Source organism: Nematolebias whitei, chromosome 3, assembly GCF_014905685.2.
Source record: "Nematolebias whitei isolate Nwh7 chromosome 3, NemWhi1, whole genome shotgun sequence".
NCBI lineage: Eukaryota > Metazoa > Chordata > Actinopteri > Cyprinodontiformes > Rivulidae > Nematolebias > Nematolebias whitei.
The window spans coordinates 29,337,181-29,348,353 of NC_056500.1; the positions used below are offsets into that span (position 1 = coordinate 29,337,181).

The 11,173-nt window shown below is 39.9% G+C and overlaps 1 protein-coding gene across 1 annotated transcript in view; it reads left to right on the plus strand.

The window, feature by feature from the left end:
* celf5a (cugbp, Elav-like family member 5a) overlaps positions 1-11,173 on the plus strand; it is a gene marked incomplete in the record, with an annotated part of 272,946 nt that overhangs the window by 19,465 nt on the left and 242,308 nt on the right. The window contains 1 exon segment of the mRNA XM_037698180.1: positions 349-431. Within this exon segment, the coding sequence (XP_037554108.1) occupies positions 349-431 (83 nt within the window).

An 11,173-nucleotide genomic window follows, 5' to 3' on the forward strand; every position in this document is an offset into this window, starting at 1 on the left:
ACATACATACATACATACATACATACATACATACATACATACATACATACATACATACATACATACATACACCATGGGGCTGACACCCATATCCAATAAAATAATAAAAAATAATATAAAATGACAAGTATTTTTTATACACTAGTGACAATGTTTTGTGCATGAAGTACTTGTATCAATATAACAATATGTTGTTCATGTAAAGTATTGTGTACATTATATTTTAAAAATACAAATGGCAATTTGGAACCTCATAAAATCCCCTTCCTCTTTTTTTCACTACTTCTTTTTAAAGTTATTAGGAATTGTTTTTCTAATTAGGATACATGTGTCATACCTCTGTTACAGGTTGTGCATTTCTCACCTACTGCGCCCGCGAGTCAGCCATCAAGGCCCAGAATGCCCTTCATGAGCAGAAAACACTGCCAGGGGTAAGTATCTGTCTTTATTCCCCCTCTCTTTTTGACTCTTCTTTTCCCCCTCCATGGTGGTCAGCCATGCCATCTGCACCGAGCTGTGCACCAGCCGACATTTTGTTTCTTACAGTCCCAGAGATGAAAAAACACTTTGGAAAGCTTTTCAATCAATAGTGCAGCCCTTTGAAGGCTGGGTTTCAACTTTTTCATGTGTCTGTTCTCAAGGGGATATTTTGAAACATTGATTGGACCTTTTCTGTCTCGTACCTTTTAACCAACAGCAGAGGATGACGTAAATATAGAAAGCCTTGCATTTCTGTTAAGCTGAACAGAGGAAAGAGAGTTTAACCTTTGAGTTATCATTCATCTGTATGTAATATTTTCACAAACTGTTTCTGTTTTGACACCTGCATTGTGAACCTGAATCTCTGTGAGATTCTAACACTGATTAAGGCTTTGGCAGCAATAAATAGAGGGAAGGTGAGTGAGTAACGACTCCACAGTGGCAGCATGGCTTAATGTGGTCAGACCAAGTTGTATCAATAAAGATTTATATACTCCAGCATCCACAACATCACTTAAGAGGAAGACTAAAACCCTGGCTATCTCAGCCAACAGGCACTTGTTTGAGATTAAAAAGGCAAATTTACCTACCAACTTTTAACAATCTTCTACTTGTTTCATGTATCTTGCTAATTAGCCAAGTGTGAGGCTAGAGGGCATTTCTTTGCCTTTATGCACAGCATTTGATTAATTAAAAGAAAGACAGTGGAAATGGGAGAATGGAAACATTCTACTTTTCTGATTGTGAATGTTACAACTTATTTGATTGGATTATAAATTGAAATCAAGACAGCATCTATGCATAAATTAGAACCAGGGATAAAACCCTTTGCCGCTCAATCTCCTAAGGCAGGGATACTCATTGTGCGGCTCCCGAGCCACATGCGGCTCGCCATGCTTTATTGGTGGCTCTCGTGACAGGTTACAACAATACGCCAGCACAGCCAATACATTTTTAAAACGTGCTAGTACATTGTGTAATATTTGCGCATGTCGGCTCGGGCTTCTTTGATGCAGTTTTACGAATAATAATGTGTTAATCTACTTGTTGAGGAGGAGACAGGTCTGACCGGCTGGTAGAGGTAAAAAAAAAAGTCCTGCTAAGCTTCAGATGGATCAGCTGATCATCACTGGCCGTGCATGGCTGCTGACCCGTGAAAAGACGTAAAAATGCCCTGTAATCTCAGATGAACCAGCTGATCATCACCGGCCACGCACATCCGCTGACCCGCCAAAAGACGTAAAAAAAAAAAAAAAAGTCCTGCTAAGCTTCATATGGATCAGCTGATCATCACCGGCCACGCACATCCGCTGACCCGCCAAAAGACGTAAAAAATGTCCTGTTAATCTCAGATGGATCAGATACCGGCAGCACGCGTCTCCGCATCTGCTGTCATCTGTGGTGAAGGAAGTAGGAGCATCTTCCAGGGCCGGTTCTAGGCATAGTTACATGAGGGGGCAGGCGGTAATATGAAGGGGGTATCTTCATCCATACACATATTACAGCATATTCATTTTTGAGCATGGATTTTGGTATTCATTGTTATTGCTGACTTGTGTTTTTTTCATGGGATTGTGGTAATAGCTAAAAGCTGAAATTTTTACACCTGTGAGTCAACATTTTCAACATGAACACTATGAAGCAAAAACAGAGAAACTGACTGACCCATGCCCATCTTGAATGCCTCACTGTGGTTGCAACAACAAATTACAAATACAACATAAAGAAAGTCAAGGACATGCACCACAGCTTCCGCTCATCTCAGTACTAAGGTACATTTTGTTTAAACAGATAATGTGCTGGATGTGTTTCATTTTGTTCATAGGTGGGTTGTTTAATTTATTTTATTTTATTTGAGTGACTTGGGGTGATATTGTGGCTCTCCCCTTGATTTTGATCTGTCAATATGGCTGTTTTGAAAAAAATAGTGAGGATCACTGTCCTAAGGTATTGTTCAAGCCACCTGGAGTATTTCCCGAAGTACTTTGTAAAACAATAAGCTGCAGAACACTTTGTAGAAACTGTTTGTTCACAAAACTGTTTCTATTTAGCTTTTAGTACAAGTTCAAATTAAAGGTTCTTTATTGTCATTCACATCACATGTGATACATGAGGTGGAATGAAATTGTGTACTCAAGGTCGCAGTTACCCCCAAAAATAGCAAAAATATAAAGTATGAAAAGAAACCGTGTATGAGGATCCAAACTATACGCTAAACACTAATAATGTAAAATAATATGTTATATTAAACAGCATCCTGAACATGAGTCTGTAGTGAGTAGATGGGTATGAATGAATACAGCAGCATGAGATAATCAGCAGCATGAGATCAGCAGCATGGATAACATGAAGGAAATGCATTCTGACATGATTGTACTATTGCTAGGCCTGATGTCAAAGGTCAACACCATAACTCTCAATTACTGAAAATAAACAACAACAAAACATAAATTTAGTGGGAGGAGGGAGCTTGTGTTTTAGCTCCTGAAAACCTGAAGAAAAAAATCCAGAGAAATGAACCCACAGGTTTATTTCAAGTACCAGTACAACAGTAGACATGAGGTTTTATTTTTCTACCACTGACCATTATGCCACTTTAGTGTTTGCATCTGCAGCGCAAAGGTAGCAAAATGAAAATACTTGAAATGTGTGTTTGGTTTCAGGGAGATTCTCAGTCTTTAACTGGCAAGAGTCACTGGTAACAGTTTTGTTTGATGTCACCTACAGCTTCCCATTACAAACAAAACAAAAATATAACTATAAAACAACAGTTGCCATGCACACAAAACCAATTTTAATTTTATTTTACTATACGACATAACGATCTCATTAGCTCATTTCACTTATTTTGATGAGTATCCTGGAGGTCGTGCGCAATATAATTTGAGGATCATAGTCTGCATACAGACATGGGCAAAAACAAATGGTCTTCATGAAAGATTTTATAAAGTATGAACAAAATTGTATGTACAAAATTATTATAAATTTTTTAGAAGAATGTGTATTCATTAACAGTAAAAGTTGCCATGCAAGTACTCAAAAGTTTCCTTCTTTCTTTCAGTTTTAAGTATCCCATTCTCCCCTGTCCATTCTGTCCTCCTGTCCTCCCCCCTTCTTTCTGCACCACTGTTGCTGTTCTTCCCGAGACCCAGCGTGTCATAGAAATGTAACAGCTAGACGTTGATGAATGTCAGGCTGAGGCTGCTCTGCTGTTCCTTTCCTTTCAACTTTACTCACACACACAAGCACAAACGCTCCAGGCTGCAGCCACACACAGAAACAAATTTTGTAGCTTGCCAGTGGCACTCACAATCCTATAGGACTATTTTACATGAAAATGGTGCAACACAATCTCTCAGTTTAAGGCAGGAGGACATTAGCAAGATAAAATAGAAAGAAAATAAACGCTCTTGTGTTAGTTTGTTAGGCTGTTTCTCATAGCTCATCATTTTCTACTGAACCTCTATGCTCTTAAAATCTTTGCAATATGACCCCTGTTGCTGCATGGTTTGACGGTAAGTAGTTTTGCCACTTGTTTGTTTGCAAATCCTGCTTGCTATGCACTTTGCCAGGGGCTATGGTTTAATTAATGTAAACTGGGAATTCTCCAGAGATATTATTTGAGTTATCAACATCTGCATTTTGTCATAAACCCCCATATTTCAGCCGTTTTGTTGAGGGTTTTCATCAGTGTTGTTAGTCATCTGTGTCTAACATCTAATTCTATTCATGCTGAACGATTATAATCCTGCTGGACTTTGTTCATAATGCAAATAGGTGACACAATATCTATAAAAATGTACTCCATTTCTGAGTCTTATGCAGAAGTCACAAACAAGCACCTCCACGTGCACAAATGAGAGCACGAACTTGGACATCAGCCTGCTCACATGTGAATTCCATGAGATAGACATTTCTGTATTTTTAGAAGAGTTTTCATTTGGAGGTTGCAAGTTCAAACCTTGTGTTTATTGTCATGTCCTTGAGCAAAGCACAACATTTTCGAAAGTCTACTCTCTTGTTTGGTTTTCTGTTGGTGCATAGCAAATATATAATTTATATCTTTAGTTACAAGAAGTTTAAGGGTTGATAGTTCAAAGTGGGACCACAATAATTTGAATAAACTTGAACACAGACAGTTTGGCTTCAGTGCTGCAGGAAGGAATGGAGCTTGCCACAATGTTTGAGCAGTCAAATATTGATTATCCTTTGTTCATCGTCGACTTTTGTTTTAAGATTTTGGGAAAAGTCCACATGCACTGATCTCAGTACTGTAAATACTTGTATGTTCACTTTGGAAGAGTTAATTCGCCAAAGCTTCTTCAAAACAATACAAAATGCAAAGTGAAGAAAGAGCAGATTCCCATCTCATTCATTATGGATTTTGATGAAAAACATGGCAGCACGGTGGCGCAGCTGGTAGAGCTGCTGCCTCTCAGCGAGCAGGTCCTTGGTTCAAACCCCGGTCCAGGGGCCTCTCTGGGTGGAGTTTGCATGTTCTCTCCGTGCATGCGTGGGTTTTCTCCGGGTGCTCCGGTTTCCTCCCACAGACCAAAAACATGCATGTTAGGCTGATTGGGAACTCTAAATTGTCCCTAGGTGTGAGTGAGAGAGTGAATGGTTGTTTGTCTCGTTTGTCTCTATGTGTCCCTGTGATGGACTTGCGACCCGTCCAGGGTGTACCCCGCCCCTCGCACAGTGATTGCTGGACATGGGCACCAGCGACCCCCGTGACCCAAAATGGAATAAGCGGGTAAAGAAAATGGATGGATGGATGAAAAACATAAATAAAGAGCAGATATTTTTAGCAACTCTTGCTTTTATTTAGGCTGGTAGTTCCATTTCTGAAGCCTCTTTCACAAAACACTTTCAAATCAAGCCCACATCACCGGCTCTCTGCCCTGGTGTGATTTCTGAAACGACCCAAGGTGGCATGTAAGTGTTGAAGTTAACCTGTCACTGTTCCTCCTTTGAGTTGCTCATGGAAAAAGTCACAGAGTTAGAATTGCTGAGACCTATATGATGCATTAAGTGGGTATTTTTTCATTGCTGCTTAAGAGTGAAATGTCATGTTAACGGTCTATTCAACACATTTTCTATGACTTCACAATGACAGCATACATTATTGCAGAATACATCAGGCTTGATTGGTGATGTTCTGAAGCCATCATGCTGAACTTGGACCCATCCATGACATCTGCACTCAAACAATTATGCACAACTACATGTAGTTACATTCCTTTTACCTACACAGTGTGGAAAAAGTTCACGTAAAATTGTTAGCAAGCTAATCATTTAAACAGTGAGAAGACAACTATCACTTAAACTTGCAGGAACTAATTCAATGTAGCAAACTTCACATTTCAATGGACAGAGTACACACTTGCAAATGTATCTTTCCAGAAACATGACTTCTTCTTGTTCACTCTTATGTTGCTATTGTTCATTTCTGCATATGCTTGACTTGTTGTATACCAATGACCTCTTTACAAACTGGATGAATCCATACATCTATTGGAAATGGAGTGTCACTGTTTGAATTTATTTGTGAAACAAAACAAAAATAATAAAAAAAAAAAGCACTAATGACTTAAAAAATGCTTTGCAAAAGGCATTGTTTGGCTCCGTCTTGTTAGAAGGTCTTTTCTCAATTTAACTTGTTAAAAATGACATTTTTAGATATCTAAGATATTGAAGAACAAGACTTTTTTTTCCCTTCTTGATCAACACCAATGCGTCCTTGAGGCAGAAGTATAAAGGGGATTAACTGCGGCACAACTGGTAGTAAATTTAGAGTGCAGTGTTTAGTCAATAAGCACGATAGATTTGTTTAAAGACGATCTGAAAAGTGAAGCTTATGTTCACTATCACTTTGTGACAGAATAAAGTAATGGCATAACTGATGGCCAATTTAGACCACAGTGTTTATGACAAATATTATAAATGAGTGTGAAAAGGATTTGATCTTTTTAAAGCTTGTGCAATTGAGATGCTGAGAACACACCTTGTTTCCAACATGCAAACAGTCTGCTACACACTGACATTAGGATGAGGCGCTGGTGTTCGTGGACATCATAATCCACGTCCCCTTGTTACACATTAGCAGCTGAAAGGAACAGTATGGCCTAATGGAAGTGTACTGAACTGTAATACAGATTCCTGCAGTGAAGTGTGATAGGAACCTTGGGGACACATTGCCTGACATGAGTTTGGCCTCAGAAAGGGAAAAGCTCTGACAGTTTACCAGGTGCGTGCTGCTTGGCTTTATTAGTGTGTTTGTGTGTGCGCGCTATAAGGAGCCAACTCCATATAGATACAAATAGTAATGGCTAAAGGTGGGACAAACAACATGTGTGCACGGCAGCTTGTCGTGTTCACAGGCCGCCCACGACATGCTCTGAATGCATTCATTGTGTGCTACTTGGTTCTGGTTTCCTGCTGATGGAATTGCAATTGTTTTATATTATGTAACCCTACGAGTGCGTCTGTATGTTTGAGCATAAAAGTGTTAAGTTTTAAATATTAGTCTCTCTTACAAACCTGCCAAAATTTAAAGAGTCCTTTTGTGAAATAGAAGGCACACAGTGGGTCTTCCTGCAGCAGCTGGTGTTGCTTGCGAGTGTCACAGCTCTCTACACAAGTCCGCAGGAGATTTACTCCACCCAGCTTAGCATCATGACAAAATCCCACTTCCTTCACACTATCCCCTGCACACACACCCACCACTCACAAACTCTCTATGCTATCCTCAAATCTGCCACATCCAAGACATAATTCCAGGCACTGCAGCAAGTCCATTTATGTGCTGTAACATGGAAAAACATGCTGCCCTCCCCTTTTTAGCTGTGCTATTATTGTGTACAACAGTGATTGTCTCCGAGAGGTATTGGTGGAAATGGTGTCTGCTGCACACATTTACTTCTAGTATTAGTCTTTCTCGACCTGGGGGTGGGGGTGTAAGCGGCTGGCAGGGATTCAGGAGGCAGGTTTATGGTAATAGCGCCCACATTAAAAACCCAATGGGTGCAGGGAGAGATTATGCTCTAGCACACACATGTGGGCTCCTGCAAAGTCAACACTTGAAGTAGATGTTTTTCCCTGTTGATTGCTTCTGTTTTAGTTTGTCTACCTCTCTCTCACACTGTTGCACTTTGACTTTTTTGTTGCATGTAGCTGCATGTTAGTCTTTTGTGTGCTTGCACGTGGCATCCTGGATGTTTGTGTCAATGACATTTTGCATTTATTTACGTGCAAATATGTGCCTCAGCTGAGCCATGACAAGCTGGGTATGTTCATTGACATGCATTAAATGGCCCTGCTCTTTCTCACTGGGTTCTGGGCCTACATGGATGCAGATGCCAAATACTGTACATCACTAAGAGCGCATGATCCACCTTTATATCATCTGCAGATACATTTTCTTTTGTGCTAGCCATGCTGCTTCAAAGGCTGAATAATTCAATGTTGAACTCAGTGAAGTTTGGCAGGGTAATGTTGTGTACCATGTGATTGTGTGTGTACTGTATGTGTTGAGTGGGGGGCAGTAGTGGTCAGCATGAAGCCAATCGGTGCTGGCAGGATTGCAGGCCTCACGGTCAGGGAGAAAGGACTTGTTAGAATGTAGCAGCTGGATCACAAAGTCGTCTGTTTTTTTATGTTTGTAGAGAAAACACCATACATGTTGCCTGCTGCCTTGCACAGCAACATTTAAAACAAAGACATTTTTTGTAATCAGCATTTGCAATGGGGATGATTTTCAGTATTTATACCTTATTTTAGCTCAATATTTATACAGTTCCCAGGGCTATAGCTATTTTTTGTGTTTGCAATGTTCATAAGCTGTGTTACCATCTTGAATTAGGTTGGTTAAAAATAATCAGTTGTAGATGTATGTCTAATGAGTATACTTTGAGAGTTTCATTAAACTCTATACGAGGGGTGATGTGATATTTTGCAAATAGATGGACTGGGTTGACTCTGATAGTTAATATCAAATTAAAACAATCTTTAGGGCAATTTGTTAGCACTCAGTGAGGATAAATTTCAGCTACTACAACACAAAATGCTTGCCCAGCGTCTGTAACATTTACAGAGTTATCATTTTTGTGTTTGATAATGTGAATTAGCAGTGGTGACCATCTTGAATTGGAACTAACTCAACACTGAGAATTAGAATGGCTTCCAATGATTACTTTTGAAAGGCCCTTAGGGCCTTCTATGCTCGAGAAGGCCCAAGAATTCATTACATTTGAAAAGTTACATTTTAATTTTAATATACATATACAGTGTATAGATATGCAGTATTATATATATATATATATAGTATTTTCCACCGTACACATCGCAATGCCCTATAAGGCACATCAGTCCAAATATGTCTAATAAAGTGAAAAAATCCATACATTTGTCGCTTCGCTGTATACGCAGCAACTATTATGTGTCACCGCTGACAACCTGGAAATGTAAGCCGGTGTTGTTCCAAAAATCGATGGCCTGCCAAATGGCGGCCACCGGAGTGTGCGTGGGAGGAGTTTAACAAGAATTTAATAAGATAAACACCTAAAAACAATTATTTGTTTGCTCAAAATTATAGTAAAGGTGTGTCTCAGTCTACCTTTTGCTTAATAAATGCACTTTAACGGTCAAATTAGCTGCATTTTCAAAAGCCAATATGCGAAAACATGAAAGCGCAGAGGGCAACTCGCTGTCCATTTCTTCTAAATTTAACAAGATAACTACCTACAAACAATTACTTGTTAGCTAACATTTATAGTAAAGGTGTGTCTCAGTTGAACTTTTACTTAATAAATTCACTTTGACATTCAAATCAGCTGCATTTAGCCGGGGCAGCACAATGAAATGAAGCTGATTCGATTGCTCCAGAAAGACAATGGTGGCAGGCTATTCAAGGATTCATCCATCCATCCATCCATTTTCTTTACCCGTTTATTCCATTTTGGGTCACGGGGGTTGCTGGTGCCCATGTCCAGCAATCACTGTGCGAGGGGCGGGGTACACCCTGGACGGGTCGCAAGTCCATCACAGGGCCACATAGAGACAAACGAGACAAACAACCATTCACTCTCTCACTCACACCTAGGGACAATTTAGAGTTACCAATCAGCCTAACATGCATGTTTTTGGCCTGTGGGAGGAAACCGGAGTACCCGGAGAAAACCCACGCATGCACGGAGAGAACATGCAAACTCCACCCAGAAAGGCCCCTGGACCGAGGTTTGAACCAGGGACCTGTTCGCTGGGAGGCAGCAGCTCTACCAGTTGCGCCACCGTGCTGCCCCAGAGAGGTCCAGACAACTCTTTCCTCAGCCACCTCTTCCAGCTCTTCTGCTAGAAGTCCAAGGCATTCCCCGGGCCAGCAGAGAGACAGAGTATCTCCAGCATGTCCTGGGTCTTCCTCGGGATGTCCTCCCTTTCAGACATGCCCGAAGCACCTCCCAGGGAGCATCTTTTTCAGATGCTCGAACCCCCTCAACTGGCACCTCTCAACGTGGAGGAGCAACAGATCTTCTCTGAGTCTAGAACTGCTGTCCGACTAATCAATGAAAATATAGTTGTCCAATCAGATTATTTTAAATTTGCATCTTCGGGCCGAAACCTGTTTGAAGTAGTTTCCTCGTTGATTAGGACTTCATTTATGCATGTGAAGATTTGTGATGCATTCAGTTGTAAACATAAAATTTGATAATTGAAATTGTAATTGCTATTTAAAAAAAAAAAATAAGATCAAATATCCATTTAGGCAATTGGTAATATTCAATATTGCAGATGTAGTTTTATTACATGATGAAATTCTACTGATGCAGTAAGTTCTGTGGGTCACTGTTAAATGTCAGCCTGAATGATTGAAATTACGTTTTCCTAAACGCACCATAGATATTGAGCACATTATTATTATTATCATTATTATTATTATTATTATTATTATTATTATTATTATTATTATTATTATTATGTTTTACTGTTACTAACACACATGCTTAAAGTCAGTATTTTGCAATTCATTGTGGTCCAAACAGTTTTAAAAAAAAATGCACGTTAGGTTAACTGGTAACTATTTTGTCCCTAGGTGTGGATGGTAGCGTGAATGTTTTTAAGTTTGTCTTGTATGTCTCATTGTGTCACTGTAATGGACTTGTGACCTGTCCAGAGTACACACCGCCTCTCACACAGCGACTGCTGGAGATAGGCACTAGCTCCCTGCAACCAAGACAAGAGAAGCGATTAAAACAAATGGATAGATGGATGACATCTTGAACAGGCTGTTTTCACCAGGTAGAAATCATTTTTTATTGTACTTGTTATAGCTGTATACTTCCACATAACGGGATTTTGCCTTTTGCATTATGTGTATGCATTTATGTGCATTCTGTGTTTTTGTCTTGTATGTAAAGTAAGGAGCTTTTATGCCAGAGTGCTCCTAAGGGAACTCCATGCACACATCATTAAAAACATACACACACCCATAAACATGCACACCACTTAAACAGGTGTGTTAGATATACTCTAAAGCAAACACAGAGTGACTATCACACACTTGCTTGATTTCCACCTTCTGCCTGTTCTCACCTTCCTTCTCCATCCTGGTTCTCTGGTGCCTCTTTAACACAAACACACAAGCAGATGTAGACCTCTTTGTTTTGCTGGGTTTTTTTTGGTGCTGTGCAGAAGTAGG